This window comes from Manis javanica, chromosome 14 (assembly GCF_040802235.1).
Source record: "Manis javanica isolate MJ-LG chromosome 14, MJ_LKY, whole genome shotgun sequence".
Taxonomy (NCBI): Eukaryota; Metazoa; Chordata; class Mammalia; order Pholidota; family Manidae; genus Manis; species Manis javanica.
Genome location: NC_133169.1, coordinates 56,900,404 through 56,925,501, shown reverse-complemented (window position 1 = coordinate 56,925,501; position 25,098 = coordinate 56,900,404). Strand labels below are relative to the sequence as shown.

General features: G+C 40.7%; 1 protein-coding gene across 2 annotated transcripts in view; it reads right to left on the bottom strand.

Moving 5' to 3' along the window:
* Nucleotides 1–322: 322 nt before the first annotated feature.
* The window catches only part of LOC108388244 (lamin-B1-like), a 60,619-nt gene continuing 35,843 nt past the window's right edge, over nt 323–25,098 (bottom strand). For both annotated transcript variants that reach the window (XM_073221643.1, XM_073221644.1), the window contains 8 exons: nt 22,670–22,840; nt 21,116–21,241; nt 14,170–14,390; nt 13,156–13,378; nt 11,454–11,558; nt 8,044–8,163; nt 3,064–3,168; nt 323–682 (listed from right to left, as the gene is read on the bottom strand). In XM_073221643.1, coding sequence (XP_073077744.1) covers nt 641–682; nt 3,064–3,168; nt 8,044–8,163; nt 11,454–11,558; nt 13,156–13,378; nt 14,170–14,390; nt 21,116–21,241; nt 22,670–22,840 — 1,113 coding nt within the window. In that variant the 3' untranslated portion in view covers nt 323–640. The remainder of the gene's footprint in view (nt 683–3,063; nt 3,169–8,043; nt 8,164–11,453; nt 11,559–13,155; nt 13,379–14,169; nt 14,391–21,115; nt 21,242–22,669; nt 22,841–25,098) is intronic.

Sequence of the window (25,098 nt, the reverse complement as noted above, 5' to 3'; positions counted from 1 at the left end):
TTAAGAGTAACCCTCCCCACCCCGCTTCCCCGCATGAGCTAAGAATCTAGAAGTAACCACAAACAGTTCTGTGGAATCCTTCATCCAGAGCGCTGACATGGTGATTAGGTAATATTGCCCCCTTACAAAACTTCTCTATTAAAAAAAAATTTGTAGACTTTTTTATTACAAAAACTTCAGTACAAAAGTTCTGAAAAATGCTTTCCCCTCCTCCCTCACAGCACCGTTGTACATAGCAGAGAAAAATCAAGAGCAGACTGCTGTCTAGATGGAGCAATCTTCAAATTATATCCAGACACACAGTGGTTTGTTTACCCTCCCTCCCCTCCCCTTCTCATAAGCACTTAAAAAACACACACATACAAAAAAATGTCAAAAAATTTGAGGGACCCTTTCCAAACAGTACACCATTAATTCAGTGTCAATTATTTCACATCTTGGAACAAAGTGTATGGGTATGAGTTCATTTTTTAAAACTTTCAGTGTCAAAAAAGGAAATTAAGGCCATCAGATTCGCAGCTTAAAAATTCACATAAAGAAGACATAAAAATACTCTGTGCTTCGGAGAAGGCTCTGCACTGCGTGTAGGGAAGGATCACTACCCTTCCTTACTCTGAGGAAGACGGTTGACTTGAGAAGTTCACATAACTGCACAGCTTTTATTGGATGCTCTTGGGGCTTCCTGATGAGGAAAACAGAAAAATCTGTTTAGAAGATGGTCACAGTATTTTCTATAGGACAAAAATACTCCAAATCCATATAACCTAACTTTAAATGACCTTTTCGCTTCTCACTTTCCCCTTTTAACCCTCTCTTGCAGACTTCTCCCCTGGAATGTCTGTTTACGTGTCACTTTGAAGCTGAGTAATTCTAATGCACAGCTGAAGGTGAAAACTGCTGTTCAATGACCTGCACACTTAGGAACGAGACCAGCGACTCTGTGCTGAGCAACCACACCAGGCAACATGCCGGCCGATTCCTCTGCTGCACTTCCCGAAGCATCGGCACCAGGTTCACCAACTGTGGTCCGGACGCCTCCTGTTATCCATTTTTTCATTACTCACTAATTCCTTAAAACTTCACAGTATGACTTGCGACTCATCTCTGGACTAGGCTGAAACTGGCTTCTTGAAGGTCACCGAAAACACTTATCAACTTGAAAGACCTCTAATGTGAAGTCAAACAGCTGATACACCCTCTCTCTTTCCTCTTGAACTTGGTATCATTGTTTTCTCATCACAAAAGCTAAAAACCTCACCCGCCTTAATGTGTTTCCTTTCTCCCATCCTCAAGCTCACCAGCACTCTGCCCTGAGGAATCCCCATTTCTGCAGTCCTTCAGTGTCTGCAAACTCCCTTCTGGAGTCCATCCCTCTGACACTGTCTGGGTTTCTTCTCTGCTCCCACGTGTGCAGAAGCTACCTGCCTCGGCATTCGGATTACGGCCATTTAGCACGAGCCTTCCTACTTTATCTCTCACTTGCACCTTACAATACAACTGGATGGATGGGCAGACAGACTTGGTGCTTAAGTCCTGACATATCCCTGTGATGAATTAAAGACCATCACAAATTCTTCACCACTCCTCACCTCCAAGAAGCAGAGACTATTTACTCTCCCCTGGAACCAGAGCTGGCCTTCTGACTGTGACTTAGAGAATACGGTCCTAGCTTTTAAGAGATCTGGGGCTCTCCGTTTTCACCCTCGTGGAAGCCACTGCCGTGTGTAAGAAGTTTGGCTTACACACTACCAAATGAGAGGCCACACGGAGAGACGCATGGACATCCCAGCCCCGGCCAAGCTCCCAGCTGAGCACAGCTGCACAGATGACTTCACTCCCCATCACATGGGCCAGAAGAACCACCAGCCGAGCCCAGTCACACCACAGAATCATGGGAAGTAAGAAACCAATGTTGTAAGCCACTAGGTCTTGGGCTGGTCTGTCACTGTAACAACAGACATTCCAAACACCACCTGCCACCTAGTACCCAAGTGACTACCCATCCTTCCTAACACTGGGCAAGCAGATTTCCCAGAAATCTTCTCAACTATTCCAGGGCCTGGACAACCGACCCCGCATCTGTCTAACTGGCTGCATCCTGGTGCTCTGAGGAGCTCGCCAGAACCTTGAGGTATCTCTTACGCTGTTGGTTTCCTTCCAATCATTGTAACGCTTCCTGTGAAGGCCAGGATCTTGTCCTTATTTCTTGTTATTAAAGACAAGTCTGAAGTATTTGTTTTTAAGTATTCTTCCAAAATGTATGAGGGAAATATACAAAATATACAAGCCAGAACGTAATTCTACGTCATATATAACCCATCTCCAGCGTTTCTCAGCCCCTGGGGGCAGAACACAAAAGAGAACATTCATTTGGAGTAGGACTGGGGCTGAGGAAGCAAAACGAACAGATTTTTAAATCTGAAAACATGGAGACAGCCTTTAGGATAAGGACAGGAATATTTTATTAATGATCAGACTCAAACATAGCTTGGTAATATAAACTGAAGACTCATTACTTAATAATTCCAATTTAATTAATTAAAATCAAATTTGGAGTTTTTTTATTTCAAGGGTTCTCAAAAGCCCAAGCATCAGCTAAAGTCTATCTTGCAATTAATGATTAGGAACTTAACATAGCAAGGATTTTGTTTCACACTGAAGTTGAATATTACACTTCAGCTTTTTTTAAGCTTATAGCAGATGCTTGCTCTAATTTAGTGATCTAAATCTCTCAACCACAGAATCCTGCAGTACATCATTTGAGCATGCACTCCAAATCACATACTTATTTGTAATGACAGACACGTCCTACCATAACATACTACACTGTAAAACAAAAGACAAAACTGACATTTGATGTGATGAGAAAAAACATTTTCTTAAAGAAGTGTTAACATTTCTTCCCATACCCGAATGTTCTATCTTGAATATTCCCCAAGGAAAAGCAAACCCCACTCGGTAGTTCACTGACTGGGCTTATCAAATAGGGAAAAAAACTTCACTGTCAGTTTTGATTTTCATGTAATTCTGTCAACAGTATTTAAAGATGTATTAAAGCAATACCTGCTGGTGGAAAAGTTCTTCCTCAGCAGCCACTTCGGCTGCTGCTTCTTCCTCTTCCTCTTCAGGTGTGGTTGTTTTAAAGACTGTACTTCTTTGAGCAACCTCCTAAAAATGAGTACAGGCATACTTCACTTGATTGTGCTCCACTGCGCTTTACACACATCAGTGTTATACAAATTGAAGGTTTGTGGCAATCCTGCATCCAGTGGGCCTATCAGCACCATTTGCTCACTTTGTATCTGTGTCACATTTTGGTAATTCTCACAGTATTTCCAACTTCTTCATTATTATTATATTTGTCTGAATGACAGCACATCTGTCTACAGCATGGTTTACTGAATATTTTAAACCCACTGATAAAACCTATTTCTCAGAACAAAGACTCCTTTCAAAATATGACTGCTCACTGACAGTGCGGCTGGTCACCCAAGTGTGCTGCTGAGAGAGGTACGAGGATGTGCTCATGCCTGTTAACACAACATCCACACGTCCACGCTGCAGCCCATGGGTCAGGGAGTCATTCTGACTTTCAAGTCTTACTATTTAAGAAACCCATTAAGTTGCCAGAGTGAGTGATTCCTCTAATGGATCTGAGCAAAGTAAACTGAGAACCTTCTGAAAAGACTTCACCATTCTAGAATCATTAAGAACATCTGTATGGTTCATGGGAAGAGGTCAGAATATCAACATTCACAGGAGTTTGGAAGAAGGGGATTCCAGCCCTCAGGGATGACTCTGAGGGGTTCGAGGCCTCAGTAGAGGAAGTCACTGCAGATGTGGCAGAAACAGCAAGAGAACTAGAATTAGAAGTGGAGCCTGAAGATGTGACTGGATTGCTATAATCTTGTGAGATAACCTGAATGGATGAGGAATTGCTTCCCAAGGATGAGCAGAGAATGTGGTTTCTTGAGATGGAATCTACTCCTCGTGAAGATACCATGAAGACTGTTGAAATGACAAGCATTTAAAATACGACACAAACTAGGCTGACGGAGCAGCATCAGTCTTTGAGAGGACTGATTGCAATTTGGAACTAAGTTCTATTGTGGATGAAATGCTACCCAACACCACCACATGCTGCGAAGAAATCATTCATGAGAGGAAGAGTCCATCAATGCAGTAAACTCACTGCTGTCTTACTTGAGGAAATTGCCGCAGCCACTTGAGCCTTCAGTGACCACCGGCAGCCGGCAGCATCACGGTGAGACCCTCCACCAGCAAGATCATCACTTGCTGAAAGCTCAGATGATGGTGAGCATTTTTTAGCAATGAAGTATTTTTTAATTAAGATATATACATTGTTTTTTCAGACCTAATGCTACTGCACACCTAACAAACTACACTACAGTGGAAACACAACTTTCACATGCACTGGGAAACCAAAAAAATTCACTTGACTTGCTTCATGGAGCTTCTGCTTTACTGCACTGGCCTGGAATGTAGTGCACAGTATCTCTGAGGTGTGCCTATAGTTTGATTGATTTCAAGTTAAAACCATACTTAAAGCCACAAAGGAGGTAGGGAGAGGGAACATTTTTTTTTGCTTAAATTTAAGATGTAGCATTCCTACATCAAGGACTTTTTCAAAGTGGTTCATCAGCAGCTTTAGCTACCAAACAGATATTGTTGCTTAATTAGTAGCTGTTCTTGATCTTAATATCCCCTTGCAGGGCAGCTACTGGCATCCAATTTGAAACACCTGCTAAGAAGTCCACTGCATTTTATCCCGGTCTGTTACTGAGGACTCTGTACATGACTTGGCACACTAAATTCTCTGTAACGCTCAATGAATTCAGCTAAAAGATCTCAGCTCCTAGCAAAGCAAACTTGCTAAGTAAATGTTGATAAAATGAAGCTGGAGGCCAACTGCTGTGACCTCAGGGCCCACGGCTGCAAGAGGACCCTATGGGGAGTGAGGTGAAAAGGACGGGCTGCTTTCATTCCTTCAGCAACTGGTTCCTCTTGAATGAAATGCAATCCAGACCGATGAGCATTATTTGCAAATAACACACTAGTGGAGCTCCAACATACCCCACACATAAAACAGATCTCCTATCATTCACGGAGGTACAACAGAAAGTAAACATATCCATTTTCTCTGAAATGCTCAAATAGAACTTTCCTGTAGAGAATTCTGACATGCACAAACAGCAGTATTTTTGTTGAAGGTAAACTGATGATCTGGCAGCAAGTAAATGTGTGTGTCCTACAGGGAACTGCAGGGCACCTAATTTTACTCGGTACCATGCCCTAAGGTCATTCAAGAAAGATACCTCCAGAGAGAAAGACAATAAAATCACATCAGTAAAATTTTATCTGAAATTTAACACAGACCAGCTAGTCTAAAATGGCCAAGAGAACAAAACACATTTTCATAGAAATGAAAATTCAATTCTAAATATGTCCAAGGATTTATTTTATAAATGAGGTAATACACAGTACAGAAGTATCGGGGGGAATTTGATTATTGCTGCATGCTTGCCAAAGATGGACCATTTCTGAGTCTCAGTTAGACAAGAAGTTCAGTTCTGTGTAATCAGTCTGTTTACACACACAAATAGCCATTTTACAAATATAAGGCTACTTGAACCAAATTAGTCCTAATAAAAAAAGCATAGGAATCCTTTGATCAACTACAGAAATTTGAACTAAGATACTGATTGGGGGATGACTGTAAACAAAACAAAATTCTCAAAAAGCTTTAAGAATACCCAGCTTTCACCAACTCATCTTAAAATAAGGAAAGAAAAGTCAAAGAGATTTTGTACAGAATTCTCACATTCCAGCTTCTAGCAGTTGGCGACAGTATACGTCCTATGGAAACACTGTTCTTAAAGCTTGTGATGTAACCTAAGACTATTAGCCTCAAATGAGCTTAGAAAGCAGCAACTTGCCCAACTCCATTAATTATGAATACTTCAACATACCTTTTAATGTAAGCCTGCTCTTAAGTACTTTTCATTTGACAACATTTTAAAAACCAATTAATCTAATGTAGAAAGACTATGTAAAAATGAATGAACTAAGTAACAACTAAAAATTTAGACAGAAAAGTAATAAATCTAGAACCAAAATTTTTGGTCCAGGAAATCATTAGTTAGTAGGCTAATAAATGAATCTCTCTGCAAAAAAAATTCTTCTCTTCTGCAACATCTTACTATGCTGATGGACAGTGACTGTAATGGGGTTTGTGGGGGGACTTGGTGAAAGGGGAAGCCTAGTAAACATAATGTTCTTCATGTAATTGTAGATTAATGATACCAAAATTAAAAAAAAAAATTGTTCTCAACAAGATACCCTTGATATTCAGCAATTTGCATGGTGGAGGGAAACTGAGCTCCAGCTGGCTTTGCTGGCACAGCACTAATACCACCACCTGAGGACGTATCCCATGCTGTGGTAACCTGCTCTGCTCACGTGCCACTGTACCTTCGCTGTGGGCTTTACACCTGCTGCATTCCAAACACCCTGCCCTAAGATCGTTTCTAATTTGGAATACATTTCCACCCAGAAAAAAGTGGCTAAGATGGTACCTAGATCCCATGGACCACAGATGTTTCCTCCGCCATGGGCCCTTACAACAGTGCTCTTTAAACTGCGCCAGTCACCACTCCTAACAATGTTCTGAGAAGGACATGTATTCAGCCCATTTCAGACGTCAGGGGAAACCAGCAGCTTAGGGGCGGCAGCGATGCCCGTGCTCAGGCAGCAGCCCTACCAGGAGCTGGGAAGGATTCCAAAGTGCTGAAGGGAGACGCAAGCAAGGGCTTCTATAGAGAGAACAGGAGGAAGATGCTTCAAGTCTGTGAATTACTGAAGGCATCTGTGAACTCCCCTCCTACCCTGAGAACCCAGGTCTATGAATTCCCCAGAGGCACCCCAAAATCTCACACAACTGTACTGAGGTCTACAGAGAAAACCAGATGCCATTTCATTTTCAGTTTCAGTCTGACATCAAGGGCAGTCTTCATTCAGGAGACAGTGACTACCTTATGAAGAGCTCCCAACACCAAGAGGTGTTTATAGTGAGGAATGAATGGGAAGGTGGCTGGGCACAGGACTTACGCTAATACCTAAGACCCTCATCACGAATGCTGTTAGTTACTTTACTTCTCCAAATCTCAGTGAAGATCCATGCTTGATTTTTTAAAGTTTTATCCAGTAAATTCTTACTGAATGTGTATTATGTGCCAAGAACAATCAGAATAGGTCCTTGCCCTCAATAGCTTCTTACTCCAATGAGAGAGGACAGCCCAACAAGCCCCCCCATAGGGGAAGAGGAGGCCTGAGAGTGACACTGCGGGAGGCAAGGAGGGCCCCAAAGGGGAGACTGCAGCTCCACTCCACACCCCTTCCTCTACAGGTGCTTCCCCTCCTGGAGATGGAGACACAGAGAGAGAGCGTGTGTGTGTGAGACGGGTGTCAGGCGCCTCTGGAAGGTTCTTTGACAAGAATTCTAGGACTGACATGCTGACGACATACCCACCAAGCAGGTGCAGCACCATCCACAATCTTCGACCTCAAGACTTTCACAACCACCCTGAGACCTAACAGCAAGGTTAGTAACATCGGCAGTTCCTAGAGGCCAGATACTGTTCCAAGCATTTCCCAAAGATTGTTTCATTTATATTTTCTCATTACATTAACATTATTACATTTATATGAATTGTCTTGTTATCATTATCTCTATTTTAAAATGGAAAACTAGGAGAAGCGAAGGAACTTGCTTGCAGTCACAGAGCTTGTGTGCAGTGGGGAAAAGTGGACGGAGAGACTGGAGCCTGGGCTGCACACCAGACTCCACGACACACTCGCACTTCATCCCTAACATCTGAAGTCAGTGCCACTCTGATTACTTGCAGCCTCAGTCTGATTTATGCAGTTACTTCAGATTCCAATTTGATTTTGAAAAGCAATCACACTTGCACAGGGCTTCTCAATGGAAAGGGGCACTGCGGCGGTACTGACGGATGGCCCTACCTCTCCCTGGGAGTTCTTCAGTATGACCTTCACGTCTTTGCCAGTGCCCCAAGAGTTCTGGTTCTTCCAGATGAGGTCAGTGGGAGGACTGGCTGTGACTCCAGCATTTACAGCCCAGATCTGGAAAACAGAAAGGACATCGGGGTACTCAGAACCCAATGACAGCAACACGACAGTGACCCTCCAGAAGGGCAAGGGGACCGACTCTCAAGGTCTCAGAACTGTGACCTGGCGGCATATGCGCTACACTAATAGCCAAGTGTCCACAAGAATCCAGAGAGCTTATCTAGGCCTCAGCTTCCCCACCTCATCAGGAAAATGCTGACACACAGGGCTCTTAAATCAAGTCGCCTGTGTTTGCATCCTAGCTCCTCTACATGTCAGCTGACCTTGAGCAAGTTACCTTGTGTCCATCATCCGTAAGATGGGACAGAAAGGCTACCTGTAATTCATGGGCTTGCCATGAAGAGCGTGGCCACCCATAGAGGGGGGATGGCTCACTCGGTGACCGCTGGCCCTCACCGCCAGCACTCAGTCATTCTGTGGGTTTCACGGGCCATCCTTCCAGGCCAGTGCCTGCTGACCCGTCCGAGAGTAACCTCCAACTGCCCGCAGCTGAGGGCATGGCCAACTTCTCTCAGAACCACTGCAGCAAACAGCCCGTCTAGGACAACTCTTGTGGAAACTGGTTTGTCTCCGACCGGACAGTGTCACAATGTCCCAGGGTGTCTGAGACTGAACCCCAAAGGAATACAATTCACCCATTATTCAATGGAAAATATGACTGCTATTGAAATGTGCAAAACAAGGAAGTCATTATATTTCCCTTCTCAAAAGCATGGAAATTCTGCCACGTTTTATGTACTTATTGGCTACATAATTGAGTATTGCTAGAGTGGAGAGAACCTGAGAGTCAGGAAATCTGTTTGCATCTTGCATGAATTGCTGCCTGTGTGAACCTCAGCATCCTCATCTGGTGGGAATCTACCACCAGGCCTCGTCTTTCTGAGGCCATGTGAAAACAGAGAAGTTGTGTACTCCATGAACTGTTTCACAGTACAAAGGGCAGTATGACGGCAAAAGGAAAGCTGGAGGCAGTACAGGCCGGTATTTTCTTAAACAGGGAGAAAAATCTATGAACTACTGATCAAGAGTGAGCCTTCCCTCTTCAGATGCTCACTTCATGCGTACAGATTTTCCATCAGCATTAGAAATGGAAAGGGGCAAGAAGTATCTACTGGGATAAAACAAAAAAGGAACTGGATCTGGGCTGACTTTCAGGTTACATGGAATTATCAGTATTTTCCTGATTTCAAGCAATACTTTTCACTAGTCCACATGGAATCATATATTTGGTTTAGTCTTAATAATAATCACAAAATGTCAGTAACCTTACTGGGTAATTTAGTCTAAAACTAGTACGGCCTATAGCTGTGTTGTCCAACATGGTACCCACACATGGCTTGTGAGTGCTTGAAATGTAGTTGAACTGAGATGTGCTATAGGAGGATATGTTAAGTTTGAAGACTTAACTCAAAAAATTAAGATGACAAAACATGTAAAAATTTATCTGTTGATCGTATTGAAAAAAATAGTATTTTTTTGACATACTGGGTTAAACAAAATATAGTACCAAAGTTAATTTCCCATATTTCTTACTTTTTTTAATGTAGCTATAAGAAAGTGTAAAATTACATACATAGTTCTTGCATCTGTTCTAGGGTTTTAAATTGATCTTTGCTGTTGCTTTGTACAATTTTACATAAAGATCACTGATCACTACCAGTTCCAAGGAATTTACCACATGTGATGCAAGCTACTCAAGAAGAAAATGCATAATGTGATTTTATATGCCGACTGAGCTCTCCACTAGACCTACAAAATATACATCTATTTAGTCCCTGAGGAATTCTATCTAGTAGAAAAGGCAGATGATTGGCCTAATGGTTTCACACTGCTTTAGAGAGTATTCTCAAACCTGAATCTTATGAATTAAAATGTTGGATTCTTCCCACTACATTATGCAGCTTCCCTACAACACATTAAATAGGACTGAGCAATTTTCCCACTATAATAATTACTAAAGAGAAGAAAGGATAGTATGGTTAGAATATTTGTTCCCATTTTTAGCCACTATTACAAAATTAGAATCTGATAGTTACATAATGTGTTTAGTTCTGTGAATATACTTTTTTAAAGAGAACTGCTAACCTATTTGAGCCTCTAATGTTAAACACTAAGGTTCTATCAATCAAAACTTAAAACATGTTTTAAATATTTTTTTAAAAGATCAGTAAAAGGAGACAGTCATTTCTACATTCTTTAGAATCTTCTACTTTAAAATCTACATCAAAGTTATCATATTTCAGTGTTTGCTAAACTTAAAGCAGAAGATCTTTTGTTTGGTCAATGAAGCATACATACTTCACTTAAAAGTTGCTAATAATATTTAAACTATTAACTATTAAAGACCTAGTATACTTCAGAACATAACAATAGAGAACCATTTAGAACTCAAAATGGAGTCAGAATGGCAGTAAGCCTACCTCTCTCAAAACTAGAACCTTAGACACTATATAAAAACCATGTTACCCTTACTAAAATATTAAGTTTAAAGGATAACTCTTTAGAACAATACCTATCACCTAATGAGACTTTTGTTCAAAACAGAGGTTCCTATCCCAACACCAGAAATGGAGACTGATTAAGGGTGAGGTGGGGCCTAGACCCCAAGCCACCACCCAGTGATGCTGTTGCTCACCCCGAGCTGAAGACTGGGTTTAAGACATACCCTCGAGTATTATGTTTAGTACTCATGGTGTGGGGATCACGGGGGAGAACAGTGTAGCACAGAGAGGGCACATAGTGGATCTCTGGCAACTTGCACTGATGGACAGTGACTGCATTGGGGTATGGGTGGGGACTTGATAATATGAGTGAATGTAGTAACCACATTGTTTTTTCATGTGAAATCTTCATAAGAGTGTGTATCAATCATACCATAATATATTATATATAAATAAATAAATAATGTTTAAAAAGACATACCCTAGAATTAACATCACTTCCCTCACAGTTCTTTATGCCAAGCAGTTATCTCCTGAATTACACTGGGCTACCACTATCAGGCAAAAGACAGCTGTTTTATATCTACTAGAATAGACAAAAAGAATTCAAAGGTCAAACCTTTCACTTTTAATAGTCAATTACCAGTCTCCATAAGATAGAATTTTTTAAAATCATTAGTAGCACCTGCAATTCCTTAATAATGTCAAAGATGTTGTATTTTTTGGTCAAAGATGTTTCAATGCCCATTTATAAAATGCTTCTTTTTAAGCCAAAAATTTTATTGAATTATTTTACCTGTGAATTAAGACAATGAACTTAAATTTAATGACCAATTCACTTACTGTAACTGTCTGCCCCGCCTTCAGCACGTATCTTGAGGTATATTTATAACTGACTGCTTTGTCTCCAATTTTTCTGACCATCTCCCAGCCTCCCATTGGCTGATCCTATTCACACAACAAAATAAAACAAGGTCACTTCAAATATACAGAGAGTTATGAAATAATTAAACAAATGGATCTATATATATTAAATGAAGACAGCTTTATGGCTGTCTCCTCAGGACTCATGTTTCCCTACTACATAAAAAGTTTTGTCATTCAGCAAAAAAGAAACTTTAACAATGCTACAGTTTTAATTATTAAGGTACTTAATTTTTAAGAGGACAAACTTGGAAAAGGGATATGAACCAAATTAATGACCAAACTCATTGCTAGATCAGGTGGATCTTTTAAATTTACACTATAACCCAGCTGTCATCATCACAATTACAAGCATCTAATATTTGATTATTTTCAGTTTTTTAAATACAGAGAAGCTTAGAAACAGAAGAGAACAAGAAAATGCATTATTTTTTCTTCTGCATCTGTACCACTTCTGCATGTGCCACACTCAATTTTCTCACCTTCAGGTATAAAGGGCTCAAAAAGGGCCAGTGATGCCCTGAGCCAGTTCCAAGTGAGAGGTGCCTGGAGATGCCTGACACCTGACGAGGCGCAGGACAGCCAAGCCGCGAGCTACTCATTCACACCCCTCCCCCGTTCAGAGACAAGAGTGAGCCAGGCTGAGCGCCGGCCTCAGACACTGCACGCAGGATTGCTACGCCTTTGGGAAAACCATTGAACTACAACTACGGGGCAGCGGAGGCAGCTGCGTTATGTTCTTCAGCTTTTGAAGTGGTGACCAAGAGGGCTCAGCACCTGTTCTCTTTCGCGTCACAACTGCTAATGCTCTTTTGCCCACCCAAACGACTTATCCACCCACATGAAGATGGTTTTAATAGGTCTGAAGAGAAAGAGAGAGGAGAGACTTTCACCAACAGTGCTGGACAAATCCTGAACATGCTTCAGAAAATGCCTCCCCCACTGCACACCCAGACCAGACTCCCCCCAGCATCGCCCCGCACCCTCCACCCTCCCGGCCCCAGCCCCGTGAAGCCCAGCCACGGAGCACCTGCACTCCTATGCTCTCTTGAGCTCCCAAAGCCCCAGCTCCAAACTTCAGCATTCCCTATGAATACTTTATGTTCACTTTTAAACAAATGATTTCATGATAGGGCTTCATACTACTCTTAGTATAAATCAAATCATAAGCATTCATTCATTCATTTATTTGGAGAGAAAAACTCCCCCTGCATGTACCTGAGCCTAGACTCCTATTTCCTTCCTTTCGTAGGGAGTAGCGGCGAGAGAACAAACACCCACCACTTACACCCACACTCCAACTGCCTCAGAACCCTGGCTGTGCAGGGGGTAGTGACAACTCACCCTCAGGAAGGACACGTCACAAAATGACAGTGAAAAAAAGCCCTGGCTCTGTGAACGCTAATGAGGAGACCCTTCAAACCACTCGGTCCACCATCTCCTCTTCCTCCTCCTATTTTAATGCATACTTCATGACTTTAAATAAAAGGGATGAAGGAGCCCTTTTCAGTACTGCAGACTACTGAATCCAAATAAAGGCTGAGAAGTTACTACAACTGCCAGGCCGCCCACCCATCCGCAGAGCCTGGCTGGAAAAGAAGGAGGGGCCTGTGCGCGTTACCTGCTCGGAAGTGTTCTTGAGGCGGACAAACTTCCCGTCCACGTCTATCTCTTCAATGCAGACATTCCCAGTGGCTGAAGCAGAATGGGAGATGCTGACACTGCTGCTGGCCTCTGACTCTTCCACATCGACTCTCTTCCGCTTCCCTCTGGTGCGAACGCTGCGACTTGAGGACGCTCGCGACACCATCACGCGGGAGGAAGGGCTTGGAGGGAGATTCAATCTACCCGGAAAAAGGAAATACATACGCCCCTCCCAGCTTAGGGAAAAGGATGTAAATAGCTTGCACATGCATTTCTAAAGCAAAACATTACTGGTCACTTATTAGACAGAGGAGATATGCATCTTAGTAAGATAAACTTACTTGTGTTATGGTGCCCACCATAAATTTTTAAAAAATAATAATAATTTGCATGTTCTCCCTAGGTGTAGACGGTCCATACTGCACGAAGTTTAAAAAATAGGACGGTAAATCATACCATCTATCCCCACCCTACCATACCAGTTAATACTAAATACACTTCCCTTAGTTTTTTTCATACCTGTTTTCACAAAATTATAATCACAATGTATGTAATACTGACCCTGAATGACACTTCATCCAAAAGCAAACACTTTCCCTTTGGAACTCTTTTTCTGAGAATGGGTGTTAAAGGATTATTTATACACTTAACAGATTTGAAAAGTATGAAGTCTCTTTCAGCAAATGTGGTATTTTACAACATATAGTATTTAATCAACAAAACGTTTAAAATCTCAAAGGAAAGAGACTCCATCCTGACATGGCCCAGAATTTAAAATAACCATGAAAATAAAATAAGGCTTACTGAACATTTTCTGTTGCTGAGATAGAAATATGATCTATATTATCTGCCTCTACACCTAGGTGTTAAAAGACATGACAGAAAATAAAATGCCTCAATTGTTTAAAAAAAATCCTATTTACTTTTCTTTAAATAAAAAAGAGTAAGGGCAAAAAGCAGACTGCGGTAGGGTGACACCAAAGTTACTTACCTCTCCTCTTCACCCTCCAGAAGTTTCCTGTAAGCGCTGATTTCCATGTCCAGGGCCAACTTTACATCGAGAAGCTGCTCGTAGTCATTCAGCTGCTGCTGCATCTGGTCCCTTATTTCCGCCATCTCCCTCTCTTTGTCAGACAGCGTGCGCCGAAAGTGGTCTCTTTCCTTGGCAAGCAAGTCCTCCAACTCTTGAGTCCTCTCCAAAGATGCTCTAGCCTTCAGATTCAAGGGGACACATTGACTTTCTAGGAACATTAGCATAGGCAGCTATTTTAAACTATTTCCTGGGCTGGAAAACAAAGAGAACCCTAAGCAAACTAGAACATAGAATTCAAAGGATTTTTACTTTAAGAAATTAGAAACCACAATACCTCCAAATACAAAATACAGACCTCAAGACAGTTTTGGCTTGTAGAATACTAAAAAAAGATGTCCACGAATCCACTGTTAAGTACCATAAATGTGCATGTAATTTTTCTGTATTTGAACAAATACAACACATTTTTAAGCTGTGATTTTAGTAAAAGTCTGGCTCCCTTACAAGCCTTTTAGCTTTAAAGTACAAACAACAAAACTAAAAAACTAAAACAATAGAAAACGAATTCATTGACAAAAGAAACCTAAAAGTGGAGGAAAGTATGCTTGAGAGAACTGCTAGAACAATTCAGAAACTGAAGAGAAGGGATCTGGTTGCCCCTCAGGCTGCTGTGCTCTCTCACGCTCAGCTGGCACACAGGCTATACAGTATGGCGTGGTCCATAAATATTATTGTAAATATAGAAACTTTATATTTGGTAATTTAAAAATGAGAAATCACACACCTTACACCAGAAAGTTCATCTTAGCAACCTTGTTGCTCACTAGATGATTATTCTGTACTTTTCCAAGACAGAATTCATCTCAGTAGCCTCAGAAAATGACAAAGATAATCAGCTCGTAAAGACTGCTGGACAGCGTAGGCCCTCAGAGTCACAAGGAGCTGCATTAGAGCAGAAAATACTGTACAAAAAACAAATCTGGATGGCTAAAGATAAAAAGGAGCTCCACACTGTGCAGAGACACTGGCCTCAAGTTAGTAAATTTATTTCAAACAGGGGTAGAGGTTAAAAGTTTTGAAATTGCTTTACACATACACTGGGGTTGAACAACTTAAGTAGATGGGAGGGTAGAAACCAGATTTCTTGCTCTCAGAGAAAAGTTACAGATAAGCAAGAAAGAAAACCTAAAAGAAACGCTGTGGTAGTGAGTTAGCATCACAGACATCTGCATCAACTCCTGTTCAGCTTAACATAAACACACACAGAGTTCCAGTAAGTGTGCCAACATAGGTCAGCACAACCATACACATTACCCAGCTTTGTCCACAAGGGGGCCCAGAAGCAGTGACCAGGTACCAACAGACATTCAGGGACCACATCTTAATTTCTATATACCATTCTCCAATAAAAAGAACCAGGGCTTTAAATAACTGGAAGAAATTCAGATGGCCAAAAAGACACATGAAAAGATGCTACACATCACTAAGTATCAGAGAAATGCAAATTAAAACCACAGTGAGATATCACCTCATACCAGTAAGGATGGCCAACATCCAAAAGACAAACAAATGTTGGCAAGGATGTGGAGAAAGGGGAACTCTCCTACACTGCTGGTGGGAATGTAAATTAGTTCAACCATTGTGGAAAGCAGTATGGAGGTTCCTCAAAAAAGCAAAAATAGAAATACCATTTGATCCAGTAATTCCACTCCTAGGAATTTACCTGAAGAAAACAGGATCACAGATTCAAACAGCCCTATGCACCCCTATGTTTATCATAGCACTATTTACAATAGCCAAGATATGGAAGCCACCTAAGCATCCATTAGTAGATGAATGGATAAAGAAGATGTGGTACAAAGAATGAACTAGTGGTTACCAAAGGGGAGGGGTGTGGGAGGGTGAGTGGGGAGGGAGGGAGAAGGGGACTGAGGGGTATTATGTTTAGTACACATGGTGTGGGGGATCACAGGGAGAACAGGGTATCACAGAAAAGGGACATAGTGGATCTCTGGCAACTTGCACTGTTGGACAGTGACTGCATTGGGGTATGGGTGGGGATTTGATAATATGGGTAACTGTAGTAACCACATTGTTTTTTCATGTGAAACCTTCATAAGAGTGTATATCAATCATACCTTAAATAAAAAATTAAAAAAAAAAGATGTGGTATATATACACAATGGAATATTATTCAGCCATAAGAAGAAAACAAATCCTACCGTTTGCAACAACATGGATGGCGCTAGAGGGTATTATGCTCAGTGAAATAAGCCAAGCGGAGAAAGACAAGTACCAAATGATTTCACTCATCTGTGGAGTATAAGAACAAAGCAAAAACTGAAGGAACAAAACAGCAGCAGAATCACAGAACCCAAGTAGGACTAAGTTCCCAAAGGGAAAGGGAGGGATAAAGGATAAAAGGGTTATCATGATTAGCACACATAATGTGGGGGGTGGGGTGGGTACGGGGAAGGAAGTGTAGCACAGAGAAGACAAGTAGTGACTCTATAGCATCTTACTAATTGATGGACAGTGACTGGAATGGGATATGTGGTGGGGACTTGATAAGGGGGGAATGTAGTAACCACAACGTTGCTCATGTGTGTTTGTGTATCAATGATACCTTAAAAGAAAAAAAAAAAAAGAACCAAGGCTTCTTGGAGAAATAGCTGATTCTAGGGCTGGGGCAAGGAAAATACAAGATGAACCTGGAATACCCGAAAGTGAAGAAGTGCTCAAAAAAGGGAGGACATCTTAGCCATTCTGACACAACTCCTAAAACTGGAACAATCTGAGATAATAAATAGTAGAGAAATGGATTACAAAACCGTAAGTATAAAATAAATATCCATGAGCCCACACTGATATAAACAAGTGAATGAATAAGTAAATATACAAATAAACAGGGAAAGAAGAGACAAATCTCCACAGAAAAATTCTACCTAATAAATGTAGATGTGGAGCTTAATTCCTGCCCTCCACCCTTGAGGGTGGGCCAGACTTTGTGACTTGCTTCCCTCAAGAACAGAGTATATGGAAAGGGTAAAATTGCAATCCGACAATGGAGAACGCTGGTAAAAACTACCTTAACCAATGACAGAGGTTAACATCACCAACGATGTCATGTGGGTGGCATGTAATCCCCGAGAGGCTGCGATTAAGAAGGCCGCTTAAAAGCTGCAACCCCAGAAAAGTCATGAGAAAAGCGCCAAACAAGATTTGGGGACAGTCTACAGGATACCTGCTGTTTCTCCTCAAGACTCTCAAGGTCATGAAAAGCAAGGGAAACCTGAGGAACTAGCACAAACCAGAGGGGACTAGGGAGACAAGAGGTACCTACAACAGAAAAACCCAGTAACAGCAAGTCTGTGAAATCCAAGTAGTCTAGAGTCTAGTAATAGTAATGCACCAGTGTGCATGTCTCATTTTGACAAGTACATCATAGCAACGTAAAATGCTAACGGGAAGCTGGGTAAGGGAGCCAGGGGAACCATCCTGCATGCTTCCCAACCTTTCTGCAAATCCAGAATTACGTCAAAATAAAAAGGTTATTTTGAAAAATAATCAATCAATTAGTGAAAATTCCGAATAGCACCTGGCTGGCATTCTGTATCAGAAGCACACATTTACCTTAAAGAGTAATGTTAACCATAAGCCCTATGCCTCAGAGAACTTGCATTTAAACACATTTTCAAAAGCCATGCTAAAATGAGGAATCTACTTTTTTCACTCAAACTCCTTGTATTTTCTTCCCTCCAAAAGAAAAAAATCACACACACACACACACACACAAATATATAAATACAAATGTATATGTATATGTATATGTATATGTATATGTATAAACCCAAAATGTTTCCTCTTCAATTAGTCTCTCTGTATTTCCCACATGAGAAGCAGACCGAACAGGCGACAAGGTGGAATCTACAGGAGAGCTGATGAGAGGCGAACGACCCACCGTCCAGGGAGAAGTCCTGAGCCTAGATTCGTAAATCCAAAGAGTCTCAGTCTGCCTTTGCTGTCACTGAGTTCTTTAAAAGGGAAAGTCTGAATCAAGATATATAAGTTTTACAGTTACCTTAAATCATTTTGTATTTCCAACAGAAATATTACATGTTATTTACATAGCTGTCCTACCCCCATTAAGCCGTGAAATACAAAGAGCATGAGAGACAGACCCAGATTCTCCTTCCTGATTCCGCCATTACCTGCCTGGGAGGCCCCCGGCCGCTGTAACTGACCTCACTCACTCACTCAGTTCCCACATTAGGGTAAGGAAGAGGTCTCACTAGACTATCTGTAAGAGCTGGCCTCTAACAAGTTCTGACTGACTTCTGATGGTCTTGGGGTTTTGTGTTTTTTTTTTTTAATAGTATGTAACATAATTGACTACTTTGTTATGGTCTAGCTGCAATTTAAATTTCCAGGGTCTGGATGTTAGAAAAACAAAATTAGAGGTGTTTTTAAAGTTCCACTGGAGTCTCTTCTGCAAGAGAAATGGACCCTGACCAACCCAATAATTTGGCCAGTCACAAATGTAGATAGAAATGTTTTTCAGTAATGTATAAAATACCTAATTCCAAAACATAATACTGCTACCATCTACAGCGGACCCTTAAATAACTCAGAGGTTAAGGGTGCCAACACCCCACACAGTCAGAAATCTGCATAATATCCTTTAACTCCTCAAAAACTTTAATGAAAACTACTGTTGAGCAGATGCTTTACCAGTACAATCTATTACCATATATTTTGTATGTTACGTGTATTATACACTGTATTCTTACGATAAAGTAAGCTAGAGAATATTTTTCAAACTATCACAAATCTCCAAGAAATTTATTTATTGAAAAAATATCCATGTGTAAGTGGGCCTCCACGCAGTTCAAACCCATGTTGTTCAAGGGTCAACTGTATACTTTATTTTTAAATATTATCTAAAGTCAGCATTTTAAAGGCTACGTCAATTTGAAATAAAATTTAAGAAGTATTTCACCACCATGAGTCATGTAACTGAAAGGAAATTCTATGGCCTAACAGGCAGCATGATGAAACTGATGTGACTCAGTAACAAAGACCTTTAAGATACACAAGAGAAAAGTATCAAGAAAGAGAGCTTTTTTTCTTTTTGATGATCTAAAATTAACATTTATCAACTAATGATGATATTCCACAAGATAGGTTACTTATCATAAAAGCTGATACCAGTAATGAATAGAGGAAAAGGTCCCTACTCCCTGCCAACCTAGACAGAGAACTTAAAACTACTCTGTTGGAAGGAGGTGCTTCTCTATTTCCGAAGGAGTTTCCTAAGAACCCCCAGGGCTCTGCCAAACATTGTTTAAAAACACTAACATGAAGTTAACCAAAAAATTTGTAAGAATGAGAACATAAATTAACAGACAGACAGGGAACCAGCCCTGAGCCTGAGTCAGAAAACATGGCCACCTCGATTCACAGTCCACAGCTGACCCCAAGCAGGTCTCAGTCTCCACCTCTGTAAAACACCTACACCTAACACAATTGAGTGGAGTCAACAGCTGACAAAAAAGGGTGCAGGAAAATGCAAAACTGTGCAGCAGGGGGTAAACAGAACATGATTTATTAAATGGAGAAAAGTATTAAATGTCAACTCAGAGTAAGAACAGAGGAGCCTATTTTAGGAAAGCTACCTGTTAGGATGGTGCAATGGAAAAAAGATTATCTGTGAAATGTCTAAAGAAAATCTCTGAAGAGAGTGAGGTGTAAGGGGAAAAACTGGGAAGTAGGAGAGAAACCCATTTATCAGCCTGCAGTCTCTGGACAAGTCATTACACTCCCCCAAGTCTGTGGTTGGACAGAGTGAACTCAAACATCCTTCTAGCACTACTGGTACATGAGACTCCAAAATACTCTCAGGACACATAGGCCTAAAATAAATTAAAAATTTTTGTTATCAGGAATAAAGGACATGTGACAGGCAATGTAAAAGCTTCTATTTAAATTGGTTTTTATTTTACATTAGCCTGTTTCATGTAATTCATCAGCTTTGTTTTGTAAATTCCTATAATGGCTTCAGTTTTACAATAGAAAAAGAATTTACTACAAATATAATAATAAAAAGACAAAATAAAAATGAAGAAAAGCTTAAGCAAGAATAAGGTTCATTTCTATGTGGAAAGTGACAAATACATTTTCTTCCCTTAAGGAAAACAGAAGCTGAAGTTACCTCCTAGGTCACTAAGGGGAGCAGATTATCACAGCATCCTGAGTACTTATGTGGTTGTGTATGTACTTTGTGTCTGCATTATCCTTAGACTGAACCAAATTTCAAGCGGTGTCCATGTCTGCACCATCATGTACGACAAGCACTGGTCACACAACCAGCAAAGAGGTCCTCTGTCACTCAGTTGTACCAACAAATGAGTGAGTCACTAAGTTCTTAACAAATAGGCAAATAAATGCTGCTTCCCAAGATCTTAATTAAGATTTTCAAGCACTGAGAGAATTTGTCTAGAAACACAAAGCATTTACTGCCCACAAAGAAGTTTTGCATGTTTTTCTTCATTATGGTTTTGAAATGCAATTTTAAGTGTGTTGGGAAGACATCGTGTGGAGATGAGGCTGTGGGACAATCAGAAAAGCTAGGTCTGGGTAAGCCCGGAGAAAAAACCAGCAGCCTGCTTCCTCAAGGGCAACTGCCTTAGGTCTGGGAAATCACTAATTCAGGAATAATAGTCTCTACTCACAGAGGATGTTCATGCAATGCAAGATGAAAAAATCGGGAGCACTAAAATCGGAGTGCAGGACAATACCATCCTCCCTGAAAAGCGACATGACAGACCAAAGTGGGTGGCCTACTATGGTGGAGGCGGCCTTCAAGTTCAACTTTGATTCTTCCTCGGGGAAGATGTTTACTCACCTCTTTCTGTAGATTAGAAAGCTGAGATGAAAGGCTCTCAATTCTCATGCGGCTTTCCATCAGTTCTTCCCTGGCACTGTTGACAGTGGAAGTATTCATTTCCGATGACAGTCTGGCATTCTCGAGCTAAAAGCAGCAGCAGAGTATAGTCAGTCTTACCCAGTGACTTAGAACAAACAAATGAGGAAGGATGATTCATCTCGAGGCATTTCACTGCAAACCTAAGCCCTGCTGGTAACTTGGCTGATGAAACAGGAAAAGCATCATGAAATTTGCTGCCGTATGAATTACCTTCTAAATCTGACTTTTCAACTCAGTTCCCAGCATATGAGCTTTAACGATGCTGGTACACCTGGATCTTTACCCAGTTTGTTACTTCAGTGTTCCATCCATTTTCTCTCTAATGTCTCAGATAATGTCACTACTAAGGAGCGGCCAGCAGTAATTTAACTGTGGGAAACAAACATCACATATCCCTAACCTAACATACAGATTCTAAGGGAAATCTTATCTAATAGAGGATATAAAGCAATAAGCAGAAAGTACTCATTTACAGATTCCTTCAAACCAGATAGAAACACATCCTTTCTGAAGCAAAAAACTGCTCCTCAGGTAGAAACAATATTCTGTTCCTGCCAATGCCCCTAACATTCTGTTCTGCATGTGTTTCTGGCACGTCTTTATGCACGTCATCTCTTCCCTGGCTCCCTGAGGCCACAGTCTATGGGACCAACCAATCCTTACTGTAGCTCCTTCACCGCCCAGCACAGTGCCTAGCACCGAGTAAGTGCTGGGTAACGGAATATAAGGTTTGAAAGAGCTCTCCCATTCATCTGGCATCTACTACTTCATAAAATGGGTTAAAAGCAACATGAACAGTCTGAGCCCATGCAGTGGAAATTATTTTCAAAACCTCTATGACCTTAATTTTCCAAGTCTTCCACTAATAACTCCTGTTAATCAAACCACGCAACATTTAACACACTGGGGTAAAATCATTTACTAGCAAAGCCTGTACTCATTGGTCAGTCTATGGATATTTTGCATCATCTGCTAATACAAGTAGGAAATTTCTATAATATTTTCTAAATAAATAGTAAATAGTGGCAGAGGAAGCAACATCAGAAACCTTCCAATTGGCCTTTGTTCAAAAAAAGCCCAAAGAAATCATCACAATCTACATCAGTGAAGACATGGAAGTCAGAACCAGATGCAGTCCAACATGCATTCACTGATTAAATGGATCTTGCAGTTGTTATGGGAAGAAAAATATTTTCAGATGGCTTCATTTACCTACTATGACAGGACATAAATCATCAGTGGGATAAAAAACAAGAAGATAAACCCCTACCTCTGAAAAAATGGAAAAACACTACTTTCTTTGAATAATTCCTAGTAACATTTAAAACTGCTTTAAAAAAAATGTTTTCCATATTCATGGATCTAGGAGAATTCATTTCAGAAAACCAGAACAAACATCAAGTCATGTTCTTGAGGGTGACTATTAAATAAAGTCTTAAGCGTTGAAGCCAGTCCCCAGAAGAGACCGCTCACTTTGGCGTGGTAAGTCTGCTCCAGCTCCTCCTTGTACAGCTTCACTTGGGCATCGTGTTGCTCTCTCATCTCACGAAGGGCTTGAGCCAGATTGTACTCATACTCGATCTGACTCCCAGAATCCACCTCTACCAAGCGTGTTTCACGCCTCCTCCTGGTTTCATTTATCTCCTGGAGGAACAAAATAACATAAAACCAAGTTACTTGCTGTGGCTGCGTTGCTACAAGTCTGAGCGTCATCAGGGCCACCTGAAATTTTACAGTCCTTGTGTCTGTCCCAGGCAGGCACGTGAACAGACACTTTCTTACCTTTGTTTTCACATGAGAAGAGCTTTGAGATGTAACTAATGACAGAGGTGGTAGTACCTCAAAACCCAGGAATTTATGTCTCTTATTTCTCTAAAGACAAAGAATAGCCTGGACGACATCCTAAAGTACCATGCAATCGTGCACTGTATGTACACTGAATAGTAATCGTTTTTCTAAATTGTTGTGATGATGATGCTTAAGGACACCTCTGTAAAAAAAAATCCATACGGAAAATCAAGACTTATCAGTCAGGACAACTTCAGCTAGAAGTCTTACGCATAATAAAACTATTTTCTTAAACATACTACAAAGCTAAAGGCAGAGAAAGCTCATTTACATGATGTTTTAACAGCTAGTGCTAAGGTATCAACATCAATTGAGATGGAATTTTATTAACATTACATTTCAAGTAAATATGACAGTTCACCATTAAAGAATAGAAATAGTAGACATAATCCTTCCCTGGGTGTTTTTAAGGAACTATCCAAAACTAGAAATAGTCAGGAACACAAGTTCAAGAATGAAATTCCCGTTCTTACAGTTCTGAAAATACCAAAGCTGTCTTTAACGGCAATAATTAAAGAGGCCACAAGGGGGGAATAAAACCCAGTGACATTCTTGTTTCTGTATCTTCCTACAGGCATTTTTTTATGCATTCCTCATCTTTTTTAAGAATTCACTGCAGAGGAAAATGCACTTGACAGAATCAGAAAACAAGGGTTCAAAGTCCAATTCTGCTATTAACCCCCAAGGGCTCATATCTATTTAATGAAGTGAATGATACTTAAATCATAAAAACACACAAGTGAAAGGTTTAGTTCAATACTGAGCACCTACTGATAATTTTGTCCTTTGTCTACCTCCCTCCCCCCTCCTGTTCCTGCTTTTTCCCTTCTTTCTTACCCCCCTAACTCTTCCTAGTAATACATTTAGTATATTTATTGAATAGAATTATATCACCCATGAAAAAAAGTGTTTTAAATTCATTCTCAAAAAGGCACAAACCAAAAATTCAAAGATGCAATCCAAGTCCTCTAAAAGTATTACTTTTTACTTGATGTCATTTTTCATGTATTATTTTATATATACATGAAATCAGTGACTTGCAAAGAAAAAATAAACCCTAATCCTGTTTTAAAGAATCCTTGTGGAATCCACACAGCATCAAAACTAAGGACTAATTGTTCACAGACAACTTTAACAGAACAAAAAATAAGCTAAGTTGATAGTATAAAAATATCTCCATTTATAAAGCAAAACTGTAGTTAAGTATATGATAACCTTTTTTACCTAGTTTATAAGAAACCTTCATGCACGCTACTCCACTTTGGTCCTCACCACGCCATGAAAAGACAGCAGGTACTGGTCCTTCATTTTTAAATAAAAAACAGACTCAAGAATTGTTCAAAGTCTGACTGCCTGTCCAGTGAGGGCACTTTGTCAACACCCGTTTGTTTTAGTACTGTATTGTTACAAAAAGACTCAGATTTATCTTATTTTTTCTCCAACTAAGAAAATAAATTGAATTTCTACAATAAATTTCTATTTTTAAATCATTGTTAGTTGCTGTTTTCAAAATTCATTACTTTTAAACACATTAAGTATTTAACTACATGTTCTCCCCTCCAGATTAATTCCAACGCTGGTCAACTTTTAGGTATTATAAATTCCTATTTCTTCAATTTTTAACTTCTTTCCTGGCAACAGTTGCTGCCTTCAACCCTAAGGCTGACCACAGAAGTCATTTAAGGCTTGTAAATGATGTTTAAAACTATAAGAAACAACCATAAATGCTGTGGACAGCCAGCCTTCAAGATGGCCCGGGGTTGCTGAGTTCTGTGTTCACAGCCTGTGTAAGCCCCTCCATGCTGCATCATGGACTGCAGGACAGAGGGACGAATACCACTTCTGGGGGCAGGGTAAGGAAGGTAACAAGGCTTCTGTCCTGCTCTGTCACTCAGTCTGGGGAAAGCCCTACTTGAGCAGCCCTGTGGAGAATCCTGTGCTGACCAATGGCCCGTGAGTCTGTGAACAAGCTCAGAGGTCGACCCTCCAGCCCAAGGAAGCCTGACTGCAGCCTGAACAGAGACCTTGGGATCGTACCCTTCCAGCTGCATGGC